The sequence below is a fragment of the Musa acuminata genome, chromosome BXJ1-2, assembly GCF_036884655.1.
Source record: "Musa acuminata AAA Group cultivar baxijiao chromosome BXJ1-2, Cavendish_Baxijiao_AAA, whole genome shotgun sequence".
NCBI classification, from domain to species: domain Eukaryota; kingdom Viridiplantae; phylum Streptophyta; class Magnoliopsida; order Zingiberales; family Musaceae; genus Musa; species Musa acuminata.
In genome coordinates, this window is record NC_088328.1 from 28,768,347 (window position 1) to 28,794,010 (window position 25,664).

At 41.0% G+C, this 25,664-nt stretch overlaps 4 protein-coding genes across 6 annotated transcripts; 2 read left to right on the forward strand and 2 right to left on the reverse strand.

Moving 5' to 3' along the window:
• The first annotated feature begins 1,348 nt into the window (after positions 1 to 1,348).
• LOC135613137 (protein CYTOKININ-RESPONSIVE GATA TRANSCRIPTION FACTOR 1-like) lies at positions 1,349 to 2,808 on the forward strand. Its single transcript, XM_065110176.1, has 3 exons — positions 1,349 to 1,822; positions 1,907 to 2,188; positions 2,286 to 2,808. The coding sequence occupies exons 1-3, from the start codon at positions 1,661 to 1,663 to the stop codon at positions 2,604 to 2,606; spliced, it is 765 nt and encodes a 254-aa protein (XP_064966248.1). The 5' UTR covers positions 1,349 to 1,660; the 3' UTR covers positions 2,607 to 2,808.
• A 2,857-nt stretch (positions 2,809 to 5,665) lies between these two features.
• LOC135583902 (cytochrome P450 90D2-like) lies at positions 5,666 to 8,448 on the forward strand. Of its 2 annotated transcripts, none has more exons than XM_065100124.1 (8): positions 5,666 to 5,970; positions 6,056 to 6,380; positions 6,619 to 6,768; positions 6,860 to 7,105; positions 7,259 to 7,348; positions 7,485 to 7,670; positions 7,747 to 7,868; positions 8,017 to 8,448. In XM_065100124.1, the coding sequence occupies exons 1-8, from the start codon at positions 5,762 to 5,764 to the stop codon at positions 8,075 to 8,077; spliced, it is 1,389 nt and encodes a 462-aa protein (XP_064956196.1). In that variant the 5' UTR covers positions 5,666 to 5,761; the 3' UTR covers positions 8,078 to 8,448. The 2 variants fall into 2 exon arrangements, with proteins under 2 accessions (XP_064956196.1, XP_064956187.1); XM_065100115.1 differs by having other exon boundaries at positions 8,109 to 8,448.
• A 6,418-nt stretch (positions 8,449 to 14,866) lies between these two features.
• LOC135607910 (nucleosome assembly protein 1;2-like) lies at positions 14,867 to 19,902 on the reverse strand. 2 transcript variants are annotated; one of them, XM_065100131.1, is made up of 12 exons: positions 19,751 to 19,902; positions 19,599 to 19,642; positions 19,379 to 19,474; positions 17,013 to 17,105; positions 16,783 to 16,873; positions 16,635 to 16,696; positions 16,369 to 16,553; positions 16,101 to 16,278; positions 15,966 to 16,009; positions 15,481 to 15,685; positions 15,373 to 15,390; positions 14,867 to 15,266 (listed from the first exon to the last, which is right to left on the reverse strand). In XM_065100131.1, exons 1-12 carry the CDS (start codon positions 19,800 to 19,802, stop codon positions 15,216 to 15,218), a joined length of 1,119 nt encoding a protein of 372 aa, XP_064956203.1. In that variant the 5' UTR covers positions 19,803 to 19,902; the 3' UTR covers positions 14,867 to 15,215. The 2 variants fall into 2 exon arrangements, with proteins under 2 accessions (XP_064956203.1, XP_064956210.1); XM_065100138.1 differs by having other exon boundaries at positions 19,763 to 19,891.
• Positions 19,903 to 21,590: 1,688 nt separating this feature from the next.
• On the reverse strand, positions 21,591 to 23,843 carry LOC135613143 (cytokinin dehydrogenase 6-like). Its single transcript, XM_065110182.1, has 3 exons — positions 22,646 to 23,843; positions 22,105 to 22,373; positions 21,591 to 22,039 (listed from the first exon to the last, which is right to left on the reverse strand). The coding sequence occupies exons 1-3, from the start codon at positions 23,786 to 23,788 to the stop codon at positions 21,742 to 21,744; spliced, it is 1,710 nt and encodes a 569-aa protein (XP_064966254.1). The 5' UTR covers positions 23,789 to 23,843; the 3' UTR covers positions 21,591 to 21,741.
• Between the last annotated feature and the right edge of the window lie 1,821 nt (positions 23,844 to 25,664).

Genomic DNA, 25,664 nt, shown 5'->3' on the forward strand with positions numbered 1-25,664 from the left:
TTAAATTAGTTGGAAACTTGGAGAGCAGCCACTCTTCACCTGAAGAAGAGCCAAAAAAGATCACTCCTTTATCAAAGGCAATTTGTGGTCTGATAATGGATTTCATTTAATTATCTTTCATACCAGTTTTTATACCCATACATTATGGACACAATAATTGTACGTAAAAAAAAGTACGTCGTCAACCTTGCACTCATTCTATTAGTCTTAATCTTCTTACCTAACGGTTAAAGATTTTGACGGATTATCGTAAGATCTTACTTTGCTTGAATCTCATCTTCACCGCTTATATGTTTCGTAAAAGAAGAAAAAAAAAATCTTCTCGCTTTCTATACATAGTTACACATATTGAATCCACTTAAGTTTTAATTTACAAATAAATATTTGTTTGAGGTGATATATACATTAGGTCGTGTTTATCTGTAGTAATTTCACTAATAAATTAAATTCTCAAAAGATAAAACAAAAATTATCACAAAAATCCTCACCGGCCAATTAATTAAGGAGAAGAAGAGGCAGGAAACCCAAACATTATCCCACGAGCAACACACGATCAACTGCATCATTCAATCAGTCAACTCGAATCCGGAGAGATAGAAAAAGAGCACCGCGGCATTGCTTGTGGAGAGAAACGGGTCCATGTGGCAGGCCGTGCACTGTCTTGTAGCTGCAAGCCATGATCCTTGTCTTTTGCAGACACCCTTTCGAAAGCTACACTTGCTTGGACGCACTCCACACCGCAGCCCTACGCCTTACACTTCACGGCAGTGAATCCTCTCTCCCTCTCCCGCACACGCACAGCAACAGCAACGGGGTACGTATCCATCCTCTCCATCATCCAAATAAAGCAGCAGCATTTTGATGATGATGATGATTTGGATAAGAAGCTCCGACTCGAAGCGTAGACGCTCAGCAGTCCACTTCGGGACAAGCTTCCCACGGATCCTTTGGATCTTATGGTTTATGAGATGATCTTTGTCTACGAAGATCTGACATCATCAGTTTCCTTGGTTTGGAGATGGTAACTTCCCGGCATCCGCCAGCGGTAAAATTTGTGGGATCATCACGAGAACAGCGAATTGCCAGATTTGGCTCATACGAATGGAGGTATGCGAAGCGGCAGATGGGGAGAAGAGACAGGTCTTGCAGTGGTACCCAGAAACAGAGTACCAAGTGAAGCTGAGATCTCAGCCACTCTTCTGGTTTAGTAACCATCGCACCAAATGCTGCCGCCATGCACGCCCATCGTCCTCGACGCGGAAGATTGTGTTCATGTGCAGTTGCGATGGACCCTTCGGCGTTCCATCATCTCTCTTTTGTGTTGTGCTGCGTGGTGCCTCTCTGATATGGTTTGGGTTTGTGTGCTAAGCCCCACACTGATGTTGATTCTCTTTTACCTCGGTGAAGAAGATAATTACTGGTCTGCGCATTTGATTGATCAACCACTGGTCACCGCTGATGTTGGCATCTTGGCCCAGCGTCCTCTCCTCTTTGGTACTTATCTTGGAAAGGACCGAGAGCCAGGCTACATCCCTACGCCCCACCTCCTCACCTTTCGACTCCTCCTCCTCCTCCTTCTCCTCCGCCTCCTCTCTCTCTCTCTCTCTCTCTCTCTCTCTCTCTGCTTCCATTCCATTTGAGCCGCTTTTCTGCTATCTCCATGGCAGAGGGAGACGAAGATCAAACTATTGATCGTCCGATCTTTGCAGTAGCAAATGATACTTCTCCATTCTCATGTCCGTTTCTCTTAGGAAACCCCCATGAGCATGGAGCAGATGGCAGAGGTTTCCACCCACCCCGGCAACAGCTACCGCAACAAGAGGCAAGTAACTTCTGCTGCACCAAATATAGTTCATGACTAGTTCTGGTGCAACAGGACTTGATGCTTGCAACTAATTTATGGCAGACCATGGATCAGTCGAGTGATCATTGGATATCACGTCCCACCAGAGATCAAGATATCGGGAAGACGATCGAGTTGAATTGGTGCAAAGATGAAGAACGTCATCAGTGGATGTCTTCTGAGATGCGGATCATGAAGAAGACGACGAACTCGGAAGATGGCATACCGAGGGGATGCAGGCAAACCAATTGCAGCATCAATCCTCCAGCTGATATTACCAGAGTCTGCTCCATCTGCAAGACAACAAAAACTCCTCTGTGGAGAGGTGGCCCTCGCGGCCCCAAGGTATACAACTGTTAATGTTTTGGAGGCTCCCAAATGAACCACGGGCAAATGTAACTGCAGTCCGAGTTGTTTATCTTGCCCGTCCTTCTTTGTGCAGTCCCTTTGTAATGCTTGCGGGATAAGACAGCGGAAGGCGCGACGGGCCATGGAAGCTGCTGCCAAAGGCGGCGGAGGACTAATCCGCAGTGATGCTCCAACTAAGATACGGAAAGAGAAGAAGCCAAACATACGTCGAACTCTCCCATTCAAGAAGCGGTGCAAGATCACCACTGCAAGCACTTCTCAGAAGCAGCTCGGCGTGGAAGATGTCGAGATCGGTCTGAGTTCCAATTCAGCGTTCTATGAAGTGTTCCCGCAAGATGAAAGGGATGCAGCTACCTTGTTGATGGCTCTCTCTTGTGGCCTAATTCGAGGTTGAGCATTGCTTTCCCTCTGGGAGAGCTACGTTGACTCTTGCACTCATGGGCTAATTATTAGATCGTGACAGTGTGAGCTCATAGTATGTTTCTGTCGTGTGAGGGAGGGTAAGAAGCGTTCGAGTGAGCTAGTAAACCGGTGAAGGCACTGTGTGATCAATTGATCATTATTTTCACTGTCATCAACCATTTCTTGTGATCGAACCTCGGTCTTTCTCCTGTTCCAATGCACATGCATCAGAGATATCAGCTCTTCTATCAAAGGTGTTCACGATTCCTAGCTTCTGAAAACTAGTAATTTGTGTAGGGCAAAATCTCACAGAGTTGATAAGCTTCATCACCATCACGACCAAACTAAGAGGGCAATGGACTATGAATTCCACAAGTAAATATCCTGTAAGAGAAACAATCTCATGTCAAAAATCATATTGCAGTCCGTACCAAAGAAGACTATGGCTGTATGCCTGCGACGCTTCACGCTTTGTACCCTACATGAGATGGAGAAATGGATATTCTACTCAGATGTCCGTAGTAGCAGATGGCGAATATTGCAGTGCCGACCAGTATGTTGGGTTGCTGCTGCTTTCCATAAACTTGATGTGTTGTCAATTCAGAAGCAACGATCCAAAGAATAAAGAAGATCCACCTGCAGATCATTGCTTCAGGCATGCAAGTTTACCCAGTTTGCAGGTGTTTGATCGATGAGAATCTTAAAACTTGCAGCATCAACCTGCCAACAGTGGAAATGTTTGCGCAGATGTTTGATGAATGATATTAATCGTAAGCAGTTACAAACTGGGTGGAGCTGCCTGTGGTTTTGGTTTAGCTGATCTGGACCCTGTCTACTTTCTATCTGGTGGGGGATTCTTGGTTTTGGCTTCATGTACTCTTAGCTGTTGATCATGAATTTGTGGTGGAATGGTGTCTGACAAGTACCAGTTGGTGATTCAGATCAGACTACAGTTTTGGTGGTCTCAACCTATGAATTTTAAGTGTTTGTTTTGTAGCTGTACAAATCCTCCAAAAGAACGCAGCAACTGTGCAAGTCCTCCAAAAGAACGCAGCAACTGTACAAGTCCTCCAAAAGAACGCAGCAACTGTACAAATCCTCCAAAAGACCACAGCAACCGTACCATGAATCAGCTGGTAGATTTGGATCTCCTTTGTGACACTAAATTAGTGTCTCCATAACTATTGAATTGATCTCATGACTACAAACAAGTCTCACGTCTTCTATTTTGTCACTTTCAAACATAGCGACTTCTGCATGATCAGAACACCAAGTGCATGGACTCATGAAAAGAAGAATTTGCTGCCTCAGTTCATATGCCCTAAGAAATGATAGCAGAGGGTGGATGAATCATGGCGAAGTGGAACTTCGAAGAACGTCTTCTTAGTTGAATCTGAACCTTTAAGGCAGCATTGGGCCTAGAAAACCAGAACCCAACCCGAAGTCATTGTTATTCTGATAACCATATTTGTTTTCTGATCCTACTGCTTTGATGAACCCCACCAAGCAAGCAAATGCATCCAATAAATCCCAGCTGAGTGAGTCCAACCCGAATTGCAACCTTCGACAGCCAATGATATCATCGAATTCCCTAACGAGGAACATGAAATCAAGCAGAGCATCTCTGTATATTTATATAAATCCTATCCTCACCATGTCAGATCATTAAATTAAAAGGGTTGGGTCGATGAATAAAGGAGGGAAGCCGAATGAATTGATATGGTCACATCATGCTTTGATTCCATCTCCCACCAACTCTTTCTCCTTGTTCGTCGTGCCTGCCTCTGATGGCGATAGGTTACACGGTGGGTTGCATAGTTTACTGCTCCCGGTGGTAGTACCGACGCACCATTAAAGAACGCCATTATGGCCGGGAAGGCTATCCCTGCCACAATATCCTATAACTTGCTTTCCTTGTAATGGGAAGATATGGATGTCGCTGTCGTCGTCACTTGTCAGGGCCGCTTTGAATCCATGCACGCTGTGATGCTCACGGTCAACACCACCACCACCTTCTCGTCGTGTTCTGGTTTTTTTGCAGCGGCAACCGGTGTTCATGGTGTGTGATGCTTGCAATGGCAACAAAAGCTTCTCCTGTTTTGAGTTCTACCTTGCAGAAGCAACCAGTGTCGTTGCAGCAATAAAGAAACTGATTCCATGGCCATGCTCTAGAATTTGCGTGCAAGCAGGCACTGACTACGACAAGAAGACTCGCATGCAAGCCAAGATGAAGCAACTGATGTCACAGCCATCTCGGTCAGCTGTACTTCGTGGACTCCGCAGGAGCTCCGGGTTACTTGAGCACCCCGGGCTTCAGTCTTCGTTCTTCACTTATCAGGTGACAAACCACAGAGAGAGCACAAGTACAATTAGCTCAAACGAAGGATCCTAGTTGCATTACTTTATGCCTAATGCTCTCACCCAGGCAACAATATTTATGTGGAACATGAGTCGAAGCAGAATTGCCAAAGCGAGAAAGGGGTCAGGATCTTAACCTGACTCCAATTGTTTTTGTGCAGCAGTAGGTGGGACAACAGCTCTCGAGAAAGATGCTTTTGGTTAGGTTAATTCCACCAAAAGCAGGATGGCTTGATGCAGCCATTAGTATATTACTGGCCAAAGAGTTACAGCAAAGCACAGAGTGGGGAAAGCTAAAGGAGGGCATTCTTAATTGGGCGCCTAGCTCGAGTGCTGCCTTAAAGACATGGCCACCACATGCAGGTGGCTGGATCAAAGGTTATATTATCCCATTTCTAATCGTGTGGAACGGATTGGATATTAGATGATAATTTTGTGTGTGTGTGTGCGTAGGGAGAGAAAATTTTGGGAAGAAGATGAAGATGACGACAGGAGGTTGGTGGGTTGGATTCTATAGAACGGACCTCACATGTGGCCCCCCAATGGTCTATGGTACATTACAATCATAGAGTTGGGGCGATGCCACCATTAAATATCGTGCACTGTGAAAGCTCATCCACATCTACTTAGCATCGCTAACAGCTCTGTTCTTCTCTACTTTCACTCTCTCTTTGCTCTCCTTTGCCCCCCCACCCCCCCACCTCCTTCTCTCTCTTCGATCCGTCGTCGTCCTCATCGTAGCGTGCTGGAAAACGCACACAACCATCCAAAACAACATAGCTTTGCAGCATGGATAAGTTGTTGATCATATGGCTGGCAGCATCAGTTATCGTGGTGACCGTGTTCCTCTGCAAGAGTCGGAAGCTGAAGAGGAGAACGAGAGCTGCTCGTCTCCCCAAAGGAGCCCTCGGCTGGCCTCTTATCGGAGAGACGCTCGAGTTCGTGTCCTGCGCCTACTCGCCTCGCCCGGAGAGCTTCATGGACAAGCGCCGTCTCGTGTACGTAGATGTGTTACCAGCTCATGCATGCTTGTGTGATCATGATCTTGTGAGGTAGGGTTTATGCCATGAACGAATCTTTTAGGTATGGGAAGGTGTTCAAGTCGCATATCTTCGGAAGTCCAACGATCGTGTCAACCGATGCAGAAGTCAGTCGGTTCATCCTGCAAAGTGACGAGAAGTCCTTCGTGCCATGGTATCCCAAATCGCTCACGGAGCTGATGGGAAAGTCCTCCATTCTGATGATCAACGGGAGCCTCCAAAAACGAGTTCATGGCCTCATCGGCGCCTTCCTGAAGTCCGGCCACCTCAAGAGTCAAGTCACCAAAGACATGCAGCGCTACGTGCAGGAGACCATGAGCAATTGGAAGGATGGGCACCTCATCCACCTCCAAGATGAGGCCAAACTAGTGAGTCCCTCACGACCTTCCTCCTCTGATCTCTTCCCCTCATCCCAAGGCACGCAACTGTGACTGATGCACACGTGCGTTAGACCCCATGCAAAGCCTGGCCGGCAGGAGGGAATTTAATGACCTTGAGTCGGGTTTGACTGTGTCCCAACCTTTTCATGTCACCATTTACTTTGTGTGGCAATAGCAGTTACACATTCACCAAACAATTTCTCTCATGCTGCCTAATCTTAAGCAGATTGTTTTCCAAATCCTGGTGAAAGGATTGATTGGGTTGGAGCCAGGAGAGGAAATGCACATCTTAAAGCAACAATTCCAGGAATTTATTGCTGGTTTGATGTCTTTGCCAGTGAAGCTACCGGGAAGTAGACTTTATAGATCGCTGCAGGCAAGTCTGGCTCTATGTTTCAGCTAGCTAACTTGATGGCAAACCTGCAACTTCGATTCATAATGACTTACTAGTGAACAGTTCAACCCAGGCAAAGAAGAAGATGGTGATGCTGATCCAGAGGACCATCCAAGAGAAGAGAATGAGCGAACCTCGGTGCCCTCCACGGGACGTGGTGGATGTTCTGCTGAATGACAGCAACGATCAGTTGCCCGACGACCTCATATCGGACAATATGATCGATCTGATGATACCAGCGGAGGACTCGGTGCCGGTTCTTCTGACGCTTGCAGCCAAGTACCTCAGCGACTGCCCTCTTGCTCTCCAGCAACTGGAGGTACCAAACCACATGCTCCTTAATCCTTCATGCACGGTTTAAGATCCGGATTCATCTAGTATTTCTCGGATTAAGCCGTGCCATACATCATCTCCGAATGGGTTGATCAACGTTTTCTCAACCCAAACTAATGGATTCCTCTCATAATCTCAGGAAGAGAACATGCAATTGAAGAAGAGCAAATCTCTCCTCGGGGAGACACTGCAGTGGACCGACTACATGTCCTTGTCCTTCACACAAGATGTAAGTTTGACAGTTAAAACTGAGGACATCGATGTGCAGTAAAAAAGCATCATGCGTACATGTATATATACACAAACATATATATACATACATACTTACTTACTTACTGAGACTAACATGGTAGTACTCGATATAGGTCATAACAGAGACGCTGCGTATGGGGAACATAATTAGCGGCATCATGCGCAAGGCCATGAAAGATGTGGAGATCAAAGGGCACCTGATCCCCAAGGGATGGTGCGTGTTCGCCTACTTCCGATCGGTCCACCTCGACGACGACCTCTACGAGGAGGCCTACTGCTTCAATCCATGGAGATGGAAAGTAAAGTGACTGCCTCCTTCTTCTTCTTCTTCTTCTTCTTCTATTTCTTCTTCTCGTGCTCATTGAAACCCTACAGGGCAAGGACACGAGTACTTGTGGCTTTACTCCTTTCGGTGGTGGGCGAAGGCTGTGCCCGGGGCTGGATTTGGCCAGGCTGGAAGCTTCCATCTTTCTGCACCATTTGGTTACTGGCTTCACGTACGTATCTGCTGCCATCAATACATGCAACTTCTCCTAGTTTGTGATTCCATTTATAGCGGTCACTGGTACACAAAGCATGCATCTTCTTTAGACATTGTCACAACGTGGTTCCAAGATGAAGACTGAATGGTGTATTACACACCAGTGCTCTAACATTTACTGCAGCACACACGTGCTGTAGTGCCACTTTAAGGCACCATGGTTGATGCAACCTGCACTTGGCTGCTGTGCCCACAGATGGGTGGCTGAGGAGGACCAGATCGTGAACTTCCCCACGGTGAGGATGAAGAGAAGGATGCCCATCATAGTGAGGAGGAAGAACTGAGAGAGGCTGGCTGGTTGCAGTCACAACACATGTTGACACAAAAGAAACAATTAGGGTTAGAGCAATGTGTTGTGTGTCTCGACCACTACTGCATATGCTCTTAGAAGCTCACAATGTACACAGAAAGACCCAGCAGTGAAATTGGTTAGAGAAGGTCCTTGTGTATTTTGTGCATGGCATATCAGTCCATGGCAGAGAGATGGCAGTGTACAAGTGCTATAAATAAAATTTTCCTTCTTTTTAGGAAAAAGGTTGAATGAGATAAAACAAGGTCCACACCTCCCAAGAAAAGAATTCAATGTGGTGGAGAGATTAAAAGTGAGTTACGAGTTCTGAAGTTTGACCACAGCAGCTTTGTGGCAGAGAAGACTTTGGAGTTGAGGGAGCATGCAGGACCTGGAGAAATTTATCATCGAGCCTAGAAAAGCTGCTTTAGCTGCAGTGGCGGGATCCGTCTCTGTGGCCTGTTTCTGCAGTTGTTGCCCTTTTGAGAGAGAAAAATGCGCTGAAGTGGGGCTGATTTCCTGCAGTGAGGATTTTGGAAAGGCATGTTCACTGAGACAGTTTGGATGGACAAGTAGTTCAAGTGTGCAACACAGGTATGTTCTCATCGTGAGTACTGTGTGTGTGACAATGAATAATGCAAATGTGGTGGTATAGAGAAAAAAATGAATTGAAACACTGAATGCAGCAACTTGTGTGAAAGGCAGTAGGAAAATTTTTTGGGCGAACCAAAATCCATAACTACATGGTTATATTGCATCAATAAACAACAACAAGAGCCGAGGAAGTTGCTCAAATTTAAATCTAGCATATCATGGATTACTTGACATTCTCATCTTTCTTCTTTTTGTGTGTGACTGAGTTGCAACACTAATCAAAATAGAATACTCAAGCAAGTATATGCTTATTCAACTTACACTTTAGGGTGGAAGATGAATATTCCATCAAAGGAACAAGAAAGTAAAAGCAGGTGCTCTCTTTTGAGCTTTATGTCCATTTTATTTAATTGCAACCCACAGCTTAAAACACTTGTTAGTCACCCTAAATTGGTTGTTTCCAAGTAGTTAACCTATTACAAGCATACAAACCAAAACATACAAGCAATACATCACATCATTTATGATGATAAAAAGGCTGCTAAACATTAAAGCTTAGGCCGACAAAGTTGGACCATACATATGTCTCCACCAAATAGAATTTGGTTTCTCTGACTTCATTGATCACTAGGTTGTACAAAGTTCTAAATAAGTTGTAGACAACCTAGACCTATACAAATCAGGACTATTGAACCACAAGCCACATCAAAAAGCCTACATTTGGTTCAGAGTAGAGCTCAATGTAAGCTTACAACTTGCCAGTTTACTCCTTTTTTCTCATAAGGAAAATAAAAAGACAAGCGAAGCTTTCATAGCACAGTTACACAAGAAACATTTTGAATGATAAAACTTGTTTATGAGCAGCTTAAGCTCGAACAGAAGCCATCATGAAGAAGTGGTGCATAAGAGTCACCACCTTCAACATCCCACTTATGAGCATCCAATTTATGATGGTTACGATAAATTGTATCTATAATGCTAATCCTAAGTCCCAAGAAACGTATCTTATATGATGCGAAGATTCATCAGATTCATCCCCTTAAGAGTATATTGTTTGTTATAGTCGTTAGAGGGATAAACTTAGACACAATATGTAATATCCCCCAAAACCACAGTTAGAATACCCTCGTTCATCTGAATGAAAATCTAACATAACCTAGAGAGACAAAGGAAATCTTATTTGTTATCTGATTTATCTGATTCATTTTCAGCCGTACTCGTGATGCTTCCTACAGTTCTTGCCAGTCTAAGAGGCTAATCTACTTGGGGCACACTCTCTTTCATAGCAGTGCCAATAATGCTAGGTTTTACATTAGCAAGGACTGCACAATCAATAAAAGGTTCTTTCAGGCATACAAAAAATGATATTCTCCTATACTTGGTCCATCCTTTAGCCTGCCATAAGTGTGGATAAAGGTGTGACCTGTCCCTCCAATGTGATAGAAGTCATGTGGGCAGAACAGAAGTCATACGACTCCATGAAGTATAACATGAGGGATATGCAATCATATCAAGCACACATGAATAAGAGAGTTCATGGTGGAAACCTAGTTCAGAGAAGAAAAGGCAAACGGGAATATGACCAGATAGAATTTGAAACACACTAGATCTTGACAGAGCTCATGAATTAATCACTTCAGCATAATAGAGAACCATAATAACTCCACATGCAACACATAAACCAAGGTTCTGAGAAAAAGTCTACGAGTTTGTCATCTCGTTGCCAATATCAGGACAGAAACAACTGCTTAGCTGAGTAGTTTCAGATTTGGATTCTAAAATAAGACATATTTCCCCTAAAAAATTGAATTAAGCAACAGGCTCAGGTATCTCTCTGAGTAATCAAATTTTCTCAAAAAGTATGCTGCTTACTAGCCTTAATCTGGTATCTAATGTCAAAGTTATACCTGGTTAAGATGTAAAATCAGCAAATAAAATGATCGAAAAGCATCACTCTACTATGAAGTTTGTGCTGCACTCTCTAGCCTCTAACTAAAGCACTCAAATGTAGTTAGGTTAGACTCAACCACTTGACTTGATGTTTGTGAAAGAAGCAATCATTGACCAACAGAAATTGTGGTATTCTGTAAGGGAAATGGTGTCTCAATCACTTATCATAGAGGATATTTCACACTAAGAACTGATAGATGGGAACAACCAACCGACCATGCTGTCAGATGATAAAAGCTGCAAATTACAATGTTCCTTATGAGGTAAAGCTCAAGACCACCAAATCACCATGTACCTAAAAGTGACAAGAAACTAAGGGGAACAAGTGCCTAAGGAGTAGTGCTCAATCAGTTTGATTTAAATCTATATTGGCCTAACCAAGAATATATAACATGGACTTTGCAAAAAGTATCAGTTGCATTTCTCCATAGTTGCTGATTCATCATTATCAGCTAATTGCTAGTATAAAAACAAACAATAAATTCTAGGACCACAAGGAAACAGCACAAGTGGATTCTAAATATTTCTGAGCATTGATTTATGTGATAGAGCCTGTGCAACAACCAAAGAAACCGGTTATGCTTTATGTGACAGAGAAAGGCACCTAACCGGGAATAAATCATTCTACCTGGAGAACAAACCAACAACTAAGCAATTACTTGATAAGAATTATCTAGTAAAGCATGTCAAGAAGGTATGTTTAGAATAAATCTTAAGAGTAGAACTACAGGATAGAGTATGTGATTAAAAAATAAAATCTGAGAACCAAATATCACTCCGAAAGTTATATCAATATATAACTCCTTAGCTAAGTGACAAGAAATACTGCTTGAATTTTTAATTTTGTTGGCCTGCTGTAAAGTACCTCATCAGACTCCATTAATAAGTCTCAACTACAGCACTAGCAGCAAAAATTTTCTGCATAGCACATCTAAGATCTTCAGGCTATCCATCTAATTACCGAGTGTCATAAAGCTAATTCCCCTTTGTTAATGCCTAATAGATGAGATTCAATAACCAGTTAAAGATAATCAAACAAACTAGCATAACATTTGTTATCTATTAAATTTTGTACTTACAGTTGGGATAAAAGGACAGACGGTCTTTTATACCTTTGTTATTGGTGCCAATTTTTAATTTCAACCTGTACCTGATGCATCTTATAATAAGAATGTCATCATCTAATACAGAATTGAGAAACTTTCCAGATAGGACAATCACTGCATTTAGCTTTCATCCTTGTGGGATATGACCAAAAGTTATTTCCAGTCCAATTTTCACTTCCAAATGTGTCATGATTATAAACTCCTGATTAGCGTTTAAATTGCAATCTGAAAGAGCCCTTTTGACCAGCTCAGAACATTCACAGGCCTATTTGTGTATGGCATGTATTATAATACATATAATAGCCAAGGATTAAGCCATTTACTATCCCCAAACTAGTATTTTCAACTAAAAAATGTGATGCCAATTAAGATAGTGGCAGACATCATGCCAACCGTGTCAAAGATATCAACATATGACTCAACCACGAACTTTTGGTTTGGTCGATATCAACATATGACATAGCCACCAACTTTTACTTGTTATCAGCCAGCAACATACAAATTGTGCTATATGAAAAAAGTATCGAGATACCGTCATGTCATGAAACATCAAGTCTTACTTTTAATACCAAAATTCTTTTTTTTAATGAAATAAACTAGAACATAACTTATATTATATTGTATATAGAGCAATATAAATTGGCTACCATCTTATCAAGATAAGCTTATATATTTCATTTCTGATAATAATCACATTGCAGATTTATGAACAACAATCACATTAACCTGAATTTCAAATATGACCTTCTATATGTGAAAAAACAATTTCTAAAATGTGTTACCAAAAACCTTCAAGAATCAGATTGCAGTTTTTTTTTCCTTCATTGAGAAAAAAGATTGTAGCACACCTAGAGAATTTTTTGGAACATGGGAATAAATGACATATTCAGCTGGTAGTTACTGTATATGGAATCCTTCTGGAAAATAGTAAACTGATGGATTTAGTTGGGCTTACAGTGAATTTGTACCTCGTTTGTTAATGGGATGAAGATAATTACTTTTTAAAAAAAGATCCATATATGTCAACCAATGAATCATATTTCCATGTTCCTATAAGCAGATGATTGACTTGGGAACCACAAGATGGTTAAAAGAGATGATGCTTCAGACAACAGCAATTAAATACATCGATGAGACAAAAGGAAAAGAGTGTAGAAACAAACCTGAAAACAGAGGTGGTGCACATTGCCATTTTAGCAAATTTAGGACAGACTTTCTTCCAAGTTTCCTGTAATAGGTTAATAAGAGACTTAGTGAATCTTCTATTAGTCACAGTAAAGAAGGTAAATGTTGTGTTTTCAGACCCAACTCTTACAACTGTTAGTAGACAGACACAAAAAAGAAGGGGGTTACAAGTATAATATTCTTCGAATGGAGAGATTTATAGTATTTCACCAAGGAAGATGAACACAAACCGACAGAACCATACAGGCAGCAATTAATTTAGGGTCCTGATCTAAATGTTGTCAGGACCTAACCCCTTTCTGATTGATTTGTATTACCACATTAATTTTGCTGAGACAACAATTTGTCGATAGCCGTTGTATGTTCTAGCCAAAACTCTTTTTGGTGCCCATGACCAGAAATACTATTTAATCAGTTTTCCATTTAGATACTGACGGTTGCCAAATTCCAATACTTGGAGTCCGCATTCCAAGCCAAATCCTAAAGAAACCAACGTGTTTTCTATACTTTGGCTTTTAAGAAACATCGACTCGGCAATAAATCATGCTTCCCAGAACATATGGATGCTTTCTACACAGTCCTAGGTAAACAGAGGAATGTTCTCTACAGCTTAAATAGAAACGAGAAGAACAGAATTTTGCACGTAATACTGAAGGGGTCTTATCAAACAATCCAGATCACCATAACCACTTAACTAGAACAACATGAAGTAGAATTATACAGGCTGCTCATGACACATTTAGATTTCCAAAGATTTTAGAACACCGAGCACACTAGCTGGATTAGAAATTTAGATCCATCATGAAGTCATTCAATATCTTGCAGTGGTAGAAAAAACAAAGTTCAACTCTTGACTATCGTAAGTATCAAACTCAGATCGTTTTTGTAGCCTTAACAAGGAATATCTAGAAAGCATTAATGAAATCAGCAGGAACAACAAAAGTCATGAGGACTGAGTCATTCTACCTCATGCACGCAATAGAGATCATTAATTCAACTTCTTTAATGAAGATTTACCTAAATGCTGATATTGCAGACGCACGAACGCTCGTAAGCTCTTCTGGCGGATAAGGTAACAGAGAAGTAGATGTTACCAGGCGCATGTGACTATAACAGTACAAATAAATAGATCGGTCTAGAATATTAGGGAATGTTTTGGGTAGCATATCCATTTAAAGAAAGAAATTTGGATAAACTTGGGAAGAACGAAGGGAGAAGACTATCAAATTGATGGAGTGTTAAAGGTGATGGATCGAATCTATGAAATAAAGCGGAAGATAGACAAAGAAGAACGGAGAATGGGATACCTCCACCGAAGAGACCGGCGAGGGAGATGACGGGCTGGCGGCGGGTAAGAGGACTTAGCGGCGGAGGCTGCGAGGGTGAAGACGTTCTGGCGGCAGGACCACCAGGAGGGAAAAACGGTGGCGGCGGCGCCGCCAGCGCGGAGGAACTACTTCTCGGTCTTGATCTGCTGCTGCCGCCACAAGGAGAAACTCTTCCCACGATCTCTACGCTCTTCAAACTGCGTCGGGCTCTGGGCTCTGCTGCTGATGGTCAGCACGGATCTCGTCGCACCATCAAGTGCATGCACGAACCTGAATGTCGAGATGCGGTGCACACCAAAGAAGATGACCAAAACTCGCGCGCCGCGGGACCCACTTTCGGGCCATGGTAGGCCGCCAATCACAGCGCAGGTAAGCTAGTGTAGGCCGTCCCCTGCCTCATCGATTGATTTAAGGGCATCATTGCCTCCCGCTTTATTATAGAGCAACAAGGCCAGTGCACTTAGCAACTTATAAAGTACTCGTAAGTATGGCACAATATTCCTCAAACAATAATAAAATCACTAATGGCATACACAATCGCAAGTCCATCGACAGACACAGAAGAAGGAAACTAGTAATGTTGCTACAATATAAGAACACAAAACTTGGTTCCCCACCCTGATCCCCAAGGGTTCTCCAGATAAAATGACAACAGGATGTATAAAAGTAGATTGTTCCAACTACATGCAAAACCTCAATGACTGCAGTCTAGGTATTACTTTGTCTCTCGGATAAAATAATAGCATGATGAAAAAAAAAACACTTGATCATCCAAAGAACTGTATGCAGATCCTCCACAACTACACACCCTAGAAAATACTCCATCCATTATGGAAGACATTATAGAACATCTATTGTTGTTTGCACTCTGCAGGACGATCACCTTGATCCCCTCGACTCTTCTGCGTTCCACAAATCATCATGATTAGAATATGAACAAGCAGGATTGGAGCAACCAAAGATTAAGGCCAAGGGAAATATATAAGAGGGGATAAGCTAATACTGCACCTTCTGCCCTATAGATGACTGCTTGTGATAGCACACAAAAAATAACACCAAGTCAGTATGTAATGTTCCCAAACAGCAAACTAAATCTTGAAAGTATTCCAGTCATACCTTTTTCTTGGACTTGCCTCTCTCTTCTTCATCCTCATCCTCATCCTCATCCTCTTCATCATCTTCCTCTCCATCATCTTCATCATCTTCGTCCTCATCTTCACCATCCTCCTCATCCTCTATTTCTAGTTCATCATCATCTTCAACAGCCTCCCCCGTGAACCATGAAACTGCATGGGGAATTATCTTATCTCTGATCGTGGACCTGCAGGTTAACAATACTAGTCAATATGGTATCAACAAGGGACTAGACAACAATATATTGCAAAACAATGACTTAGCATGGAATTACTATTTCAAGCAAAAACATGACAAGAACTAGTAAACAAAGGGGCAACACTTGATATCACTGAACAGGTTCTAAATATCCAAAAAAAGACTTTACCTTCTAGAATTATCAACATGCTACCTGTATCTATTTATCTACTTTCTTCATGAGACAATGAATCAGTAGACAGCCAAACAAAACTAAAGGAAGGGCTTACCCAATATCATAATCAGCTTCCATTTGACTCTGCAACTGCTCAGCCTATCCAAAGAATAACAATAAAATTAGTTGCATTTTTCCTTCTTTTACTCACTAATATTTCTCGAATTGATGGAGAATGATAATAGCTTACAGTATCTTCATCAATATCTGCATCATCATCTGGAACCTGTGGTGGATTAAAGAAGTTGAAAAAACTCTCACAATCTTCAGTTTTTGTTATGGGCTTGGCATTCTTTGAACCCTTCTTTGGCTTCTTCTTAAGAATCTTCTGGGTCAAACACTTCCCTGGAAGCCATTCAATTTCCGTTCTGCAGCAAAAGCAACAATTTATAAAAAATCAAAAGTACACAAACCCTGATCTGATACCACTGGCCAACTAAGCAGAAAAGAAAAATTACCCAATTGCTTTTTCTAAGATTGGTTCATCTTCATCAATCATGTGGTACGTTTTTGAAAGAACAGCATTCTTGAAGTAAGGGTTAGTATCGAAAAAAAATTCAAGTTTAAAACCCTTAGGATCATCAATTCTGCACCACTTTATATCCTTCAGATACTTGAGAGCTTCCTCATCACGCTCTTGAATCTAGATGATGAAAAGTTAATGGACCAGACAACATTATAAAGTTGGCAAGGAAAACGCTGTGCCATTTAAACACTTCATTACCTCCTCGGTTAGCACTTCATTTGTTTTCATCGCAGTGAGCCAAAAGCCTGGCACACCTTTTTCTGAGGCAAGGTGGAACAAATGAGAATCCAAAAGGCCAAAGACAAACCAAATCAGAATATTCGGCATCTTAGGTTTGTTAAAAGACCTTCAGTAGTCCTATCCTCGGCAGGGATTTCATCTGAAGATTCATATTTAAGGCCTTCAACTTCAACAACACCATTCACAATGTCATATCTCTGTAGTCCATGTCGAATAATATTTAAAAATAGCCAATATCAATAACATTCTGTACTAGGATTAGTAAAAGATTTACGTGATTGGACAAGGATGTAAGATAATAAGATCATGAAACAATAGTGGCAATTAAAAGTGCACCTTCGTATATAATGGCTCATAAAGCTTCTGATATTTAGCTTCAAGTGCGGCCCTCTCCTCAGAAAACTTTGCCTCAAGCTCATCGTGTTGGCTCTACAAAAATGACAGACAAGAGAAGATGCTCCATCAACTTATGCAAGTCCCTAACACAGTTACCAAGAGTCCTGTCTCTTTCTAATCCATGTCTAACAACCCTCATGTTCAATCCTGAATGCTGGCAGATGCTAGAAATTATAGGTGGAGATGGAAGTAGAGTGTTTATTCCCGAATGCAAGCACATCACATCTATAATTATACATGGAAATAAAAGTTGTAGTAGTTGGAACGTTTCAGATTGGTGGTGAATAGTGATGGATGAGCTGGTTGATTTTAATAAACATTTGGACTATACCGTTGCATACATAGTAATGCAGGAAAGAGCATTGGTTAAAACTGCCATCACAAGCTTGTGTGTTTCTTATGGATTCAATGTTTACCTCCACCAGAATAATTTCACGACTTAATGTTACCTCCATCGATTTCAGAATGTCAATACAGTTGTGCCACAAATCAAAACTTCGGAAATGTCCTCATTATTGTGCCACGAATCAAAACCAATATGGTTGTGCAATGAAGAGATCACTCAACTGATCAATGTAATATATACCTTTTAAGGAGTAACATAGTACTGTTGCTAGTAATAAGTATAAATTCTTGCTCAAAACATCCATATTTTCTAGGTCTTCTATAAGGTTTCATGATTGTTTCACAAAAATCCAAGAGAAATGGTGCCTACACAAATTTTTTAATTTTGTAAGATTGTGCCCATATATTTTTTTTAAAATTAAGGAAAATTTAACTTATACTGGAAATAAACAATAACAACAAAGACATAGTCATAACTAATTGGAGTCGGTTACATGAATCTTTTGCCACCATTGAAATCTGTAAAAAGTCATATGTTTAATTAAGTTCAAAATACTTAAATATTTATCTATAGTTTCTATTAAATGTTTTTATGCCTTTATCATACCACTAATATTAATCATTTCATATGTTCTAACTACTGCATCCAAAGATCTCCTAAGCACATGTTCATATCATCTTAAACGATTTTTTCTCATCTTATTCTATACCAAAGTGATACCTAATTGTTCACGAATAACAATATGTTTTTCGCTATCATTCCTATAATTCCACACATTCATCTCAGCATTCACATCTCAACAGCATAAACCTTTTGTATATGTTAATTCTTAATTGCCCAACACTCAAATCCATAAAGCATTATTGGTTTCACAACTATCCTATAAAATTTTTCTTTTACTCTCAAAAGTATCTGATGATCACACAAGACTCTTGATGCCCTTCACCGTTTTAGCCATCTTGTTTTTACTCTATGAATAATATCTTTATCGATCTCTCTATCTTACTGAATAAGTGATCCAAGATACCAAAACTTTTACTTAAAATGACTTCTTGTCCATCCAACATAATTATATTCTCCTATCTATTTCTAAAATCACTAAAATAACATTTAATATATTCAGTTTTAGTCCTATTTAATCTAAAACATTTAGTTTCTATGACTTGCCTCCATAACTCAAGTTTATAATTAATTCCACCTAGACTCCCATCAACTAAGATAATATCATCAGCAAATAAAATAGAAGGCCTATCATAAAAGTGACTGGTAAGTTCATCCACTACACTGGAAATATACAGAGCCAATTTGCAAAGGTCCAAGGGGGCTTTAAGCATCTCATCTAACAACATGAGAATATAAAAACAGCTGTGGATGTATGGTTTAACCTTCACATTCCTCTTTAAAACAAAAGGCAGAGCAGCAATTGGATGCATTGACCACTAGCATCAATTCATGGAATTAATGTAGTCAGATTTTGTACAAACCATGCCTCTAACGAAGAGACAAATGATGACTGAATTAACATAATTGGCAACATAATTGAGAACTATAGCAGATTGACAACTTCTGAACCACCAATTTCATAGTTAGCTTCCATTTTCAAAGAGGCTCAAGTTAATGTGGAGGATAACATTTGAAATTGAGACAAGAAAAACTATGAAACAAGCATCTCCCAAAGAAATAAGGCTACGGAACCTCGTAATAAAATTTCCACTGACCAATGTCAAAATAATAATGATCAAAAGGCAGAACATATACACGTGACCTATCATGTTCATCCTCGAACGTATTTGGAATTCTATTGGTGAGTTACAAAGCTACATCAGGCAAGTTCGGTCAAATATCTAAACAAAATCTAAACAGAGAGAATGATATGATTAATTTTAATCCCCAACGAGAACCAACCAGATGCCCATGTCAAAACACGACCAAATCCTACTAAAGCAAGATAAAAGCGAACCTGGATGTCCCTCAAAACCTCAACACGCTTCCTGACCACCGGGCTGAGCGTCTCCAAAACATCCGCATGCTTCCCCGCGAGGCTCTGGAGCTTGTCCTGCGGCCCAACAGAAGCACCCATGAAAACACGTCAAGCAAATACATTGAATCTTTCCTCCTCTAATCAGACGCAAAGGCAAACACAAAGTTCAACATAGTCCAAAGAAGGCCCAGGATCGCACCTTTAGAGCATTGACGAGACCGGCTCTATCCTCCTCGCTCAAAGCTGCACACGAGAAACATTTCGACACAAGAATTAAAAAAAAAAAGAGGACACGAATGGGAGCAAGAGCGATCGAACGGGAGAGAGAGAGGGGATGGGGAGGGGTGAGACCGGAAGCGAGACCAGCGAGATTGAGGCTCTCTTGCTGCTTGTCGTTGCTCATCGCCGCCCCTTCTGCTGCCTTCCTTCTCGAGATGAGAAGCTCACAAGGGAAAACCCTACGGCGGGGTGTACGAGTGGGTTCGAGAGGAGTGAGCCGAGGAGAAACGAGATACATTTATACCACCTCACAATTATAGTGGGCATATATTAATTAATCGAACAATTAATTAATTAATTAACTAATCCATAGTTTCTACGCACATCCGTTTCTCACTCTGTGATCCATACCCTCCATTTACTAGAGGACTTGAGACGGGCCAAAGCGGGTTCCACATGGAAATACCCAATAACGTTCCGGGCAACTGAGGAGTGAGACCAAGAAGGTATGAAAAGTAATTTTGTATTAGATTATAGGTTTAGGGGCCTTAATTAAGCGGCGCGGTTGGACCGAATCGGGCCGCCCCCTTTCAACCCAAATCATGATGTTTTCGTAATTATTGTGCGACACAGGCCTGACTCAAAGCTGGCATGCCTCTCTCTTTCCGTCCCTACTTTATTGATCCTTTTCCCTGTCATTACTTATATCTTTCTTAGTGTAATAATCTGATTATAAATTGTGATGAAAATTATCCAACACCGCTTTTTTTATATATAAAAAAGGCTTTAAAAAATATATAATAAAAACTTGTGAATGATTAATACAGTGTATAAATGAACTAAAAATAATATATATATATATATATATATACACATTTTTATGATTAGGATGAAAATATCGAGATGGATGTTTTAACTTTACAGAAAAACAGTAAAAATATCGTGTAAGATTGTATTACAAAAAATATATATATAAAAATATAATTTATTCAAATATATTATTTAGTGGAAAGTTCAATGATGGTTTAAAAAAGATAGAAGAAAATTTTATTATATCATATTCAAACATATACAGTATACTGTAACATCATTATTATTTAAATATGATATAATAAAATAACTACATGAAGAAAATACAAAACACAAAAAAAAAAAAAAAAAACAAGACACTTTATTTTATTATTTAAATAACTATTCTTTTGTAATTTATTTAAACTATTGACTAATTCATCATCTTCTCACTGGCCTCTTGGTAGGGATGATCCAATTAAAGAGTTCATGTGGTATAATGATTAAAGTGTTGGTTTTAAATGAAAAGGCTTAGGTTTGAATTCAAATCCTAATAATGTCATTTGTATTATAATTTTTATAGTTTTATGTTTTTAATTAATTTTTCTATGTTACTACACTTATTATAGTTATACATCTATTTTCAAAAAATTAAAATAATATTATAATTTTTATATTTTTATTCTTTTTTGAATAAAAATATAACAAATTGATGATTCGAACCGAACCAATGGTTCTGGTTCGGTTCAATAATCAGGTTTACTAATCGAAACTTAGACGATTCGATTTTGATTCTTAATTTCGAGAATCCGATTATTCCGGAATCACGATCACCCTACTTCCTACATATAAATGTTCCGAGCGGAATCATGTGTTTAGGTAGAATCGCATTCGATGCCAATAATAAGTGAAAGCATGCACAAAGCTCGACCAAGTTGTCCATATTAACGATTAGAATCACATGTCGCACCTATCAGCATTTGACATATTAGAAAACAATAGGAGAATATCCACTGATGTCTTCACAAAATCTTTGATCTTTCTCGCAATATCTGCATGGATCTTTGCCACAATCACCTTGACGATGACAGTGGCAAATCTTTCTTAAAGTAGATATCATGTTGCCATCGTCCACAAGTGCATGATCACATGTATATGTCCGTCACGAGGCTATGGTTCTAAGGTGGGTAATTAAGAAGGGATTCATACGAGATGTGGCAGATAATACATCAGGTTACGTGATGAATGCTGTGGACGTTCCACAGGTGGATTGCAGCTTGTGCATGCATGGCGTGGGTTACGTACGCACGTACGTACGTACTCCGAGATATGAGCTACAGCGAGGTCGTAAATATTTGCTGCCCGGGTGATAACAGTGCTTTGGGGTCGTATCTTCTCTTCAGCTGCACAAACGTATCCCATTTGAGGCCGAAGTGCTTCTTCCAGTCCGCCCGTGTCGTGTAATGCGGCAAATACTGCTTGAATTCGATCCCTGCCTGGTTGCAGAACCTCAATATTTCGTCGTTTTGGTCGTCTAAGTGCTTCCAGTCGTCCATCGTGGCAGATCTCAGGATACCGATGGCGTAGAATATGTCTTCGTCAGGGATCGTCACTGACATCTTCTCATCCCACCTGCAATCGCGAGTTAGCAGACTCGGAATTCTTGACGAGGAAAGAGACGAGTTTGTTCCACGTACTTGCTCCTGTTCATGGGGGAGATGAGGACCGTTGCCATGGGGGTGTTGTTCTCGATCAGGATCCCCCGGAAGATCCCAGTCTCGAAGTCTCGCATTCTGGACTTGGGCACGAACAGGTTCAGCCATGGATGGGGAACGTCCCACAGGCCCATGGGACGCAGCTTTATCTCGTCATGGTGAACTCTGTCGAGGAAACGGAGGTAGGAGACGTCTTTCGTGAACGCGAAGCCAGGGACAAAGCTCAGCTTTTTAAGCAGCAATTTTAGCTTCTGTCGAACGAATCAGTGATTAAGACCGGAGAGACAACCATTGACAAGATGATATATTGTTTTCTATTTGTTGGAAGAGGCAACAATCACACGGGCATGAGGCTGCATGCATGCATGCATGCATGCCTGCATGAGCCACCAAAAACAACATGGGTGGACAAATCAAGGGAATCTTGGTGGTAGAATCAAGTAGCCCATGGGAGGATACGATGACGGGGAACTTTTCTATGTCCTGTAGTTGCATGAGAAAGAGGAAGCAGCAGTGTTGTTACCTGATCAACCAAATAGGCCGTGGCTAACTCATAGTATATAGCTCCTTCCAAGAAGTAGATTACACCGAACTCAGCTGCGAGCACTTTGATCTTCTCCGAGTCTCTCTCTGAGAAGAAGGAAGAGTTAGCTGCTCCATTCTTCATAAGCAGCTGTCCCTCCACGTAATCGAAACCCTCCTCCGAGATGGAGATCAGTAGCTCCTGGTCGTTTATGAAGGAGCCGAAGTCGGTGTAGATGAACCGCACCCACCGGACCCGTTGCGGCGCTGGTTCCACGGCGATTCGAGCTCTGGTGATGATGCCGAGTTGGCCGAGTCCTCCCAAGACCCCGTAGAACAGGTCTGAGTTGACGTCACGGGAGCATGTCACCATGTCGCCTTTCCCTGTCCAAGAAGAACATAACGTCAAAAGAGAGTGTAACAGAGGACATCGAAGAAAATGAAAACAGAGGTCAGAGTGATTCGTGAATGCGTAGAGGTGCGAGGTACCGGTGATGACATCGAGTTCATGAACGTTGGAGATCTGCGGGCCGTGCCGGAAGGCCTGGCCGCTTATGCCTGCGTTCGAGAGCGTGCCGCCGACAGTCAGGTAGAGGTAATCAGTCCACGAGCGGGGTGCAACGCCATGCTCGAGCGTCTCACGCAGGACGTCGATCCAGAGCTGCTCGCCTCCAGCATCGACGTACAGGAGCCGGTGCACGACGTCAAGCGGCACTTTGATCCGGTCGCGGCGGCGGGCCCTGCGGCCGCGGCCTAGCGATGCCATGTCTACCACCACGCCACCAGGGGCAAAGGCCTGGCCCCTGATCGAGTGGCCGTGGCCTCGGGCGGCTATAACGAAGGGCCGGGGGGAGGCGTAGGAGAACCGGACGAGGGAGGCGATGTCGTCGGGAGACGACGGGTAGAGCACGGCCGCAGGTGCCGCTTCGGTGAGGCGGCCATAGTCGATGGAGAACCGGGCGGTGGCGTTGGGACCATAATGGAGCTCGTCGGCGATGTCGAGGGAGAGGAGGCCCTGAGGAAGGGTGGCAGGCCATGGCCTGAGCTGGCCAAGTAAAGAGAGGAAGCTAATTACGAAAGAGAGAGCCATCACAAGGAAGGTTGATGACATGAGGCCAAGTCTTCGCAGCGCCATTTTGCTCATGGATTGGAAATGGACGGAGAGTGTGGTGAAGGGAAGAGATAGGTGAGGTACTTAAAGTGCATAGTGCAACTGTTAGCTCACTCGAGAAGATAGGATTTCTCGATGATGAGTCAACAAAATCTCGGAATAGGATCGCGATGTCCCATTCGGATGATCTGCTAGATTTCATGGACGATATATACGAGGTTTCGTGTTGGGAGACATATGGTGGGGATCTTTCTAGAACTTGGAATCGAGCCCTAAATTGATATCTTATAGTTTAATGAAGTCATAATGATTAATATTTATTTTAAATTTATTTTTTTATTGAATTATCAGTTTGATGAATGAAATTTGACTAAATTATTTTTTAAAAAAAATTACTTTTATGTATATGGATTATATTGAGATTATATTTTTGATGAATGTAATGGGTGCATAGGTAAAAAATAATATTTATAAGGTTATCTATGAAATTATATTTTTTTGAAAAAAATTTAGAACTCACCCTTTTTCATTTATGAAATATAAAAAAAAGGCCCAGTAAAACCAAGTAGGAGTATCCAAAGAAAAAAAAAACACAAAATTTAACACCAAAAACAACTCAAAAAATTTGAAATATTTGTATGCCACATTGAATAATGAAGCTCAAATCAGAACATATTTCAGTTCATAACATAAATGAAAACATACATTGGAAACATATACATATATATAGTCCTATTATGGCTTCATAGAACAAGACTTAGAGAGTGGAAGGAGAAGCGTGAAGGAGAAAATAACAGGATTCGAGGGTCTAAAATAGATGAGATCTTATATTGTAGAACTTGAGCCCACGCAATTATGAGCTATCCTACCCCATCTCTCTCATACCACGCTTCACATTTATTGATTTAAAATCTATCAATAGGGATGCCAATTTCAATTCAAACCAGCAGTGCACTGATTCAATTTGAGTAGATTAGATTGAGTTAAGACAATACTGATATTACTAATATTATTCTGATGGTAATGCCTCTGACTCATCTATCCTATATTATTGATAATTATCATAGAAAATTTTAAGAATGCCAAGTTGTAAAGTTAGATCATTGCAATATTAGCTGGCTTAGTCGATAAGGATTTTATAAGATGATAGAAAATAATTATTTTTTGTGTGGGTAGGATGGTACCTATATGTATTTTAATGTTGTTAGAGGTAAAATAAGCAGCCAACCCTAAACATCAATTGTGATTTGGTAGGTTTAAAGTTGCAAATCATCTTAAATCAGTACTAGAAAATAATATCAAGCATGTTTGGTTGCTTCCTTCCTTTTACTCCTAAATTAGGTTGCATTGCATTTGTCAGTGCAAGTTGTGTTTAATTGTTTGTAGATTGAGGCTAAATTAGAACCCCATTGCATCACATCTTCCTACTATTTTGTGTTGGTGTTTTTGTAGTTTTGACCATAGACTGTAATGATGACAAATCTTATTCTTCATAATTTGATCAATAAGAGGACAATCCTTGTTTGTCTTCTTTTTCTAATGATTTGAGTTACTAGAGTTTGGACCAATATGGAAAATATATATAATTATATACAAAGAAAATATCACCAAAAGCTAAAATTTGTCACTCAAAAGCAAAAATTTGGATGTGTATACATATAATATCATTAAGAAGACAAAGATTGAGACTCTGTCAATCTCTGAGCAGCCTCTCCTAGATTGATGCCTCATTTTCATGGATGTGCTTCTCCTGTTCACGTGAGATCTCACTTGTGGCGAGCAAGGAAAAAGTCTTCTGTGCTCTTTCAACAGTTGGGGAAAGGCAAAAGCTTCTACTTTCCCAGTTGCTTGTTTTCAGCTCAAAACATGCATGGGGTCACTTGCAATGCTGCCATCAGATGACATGTTT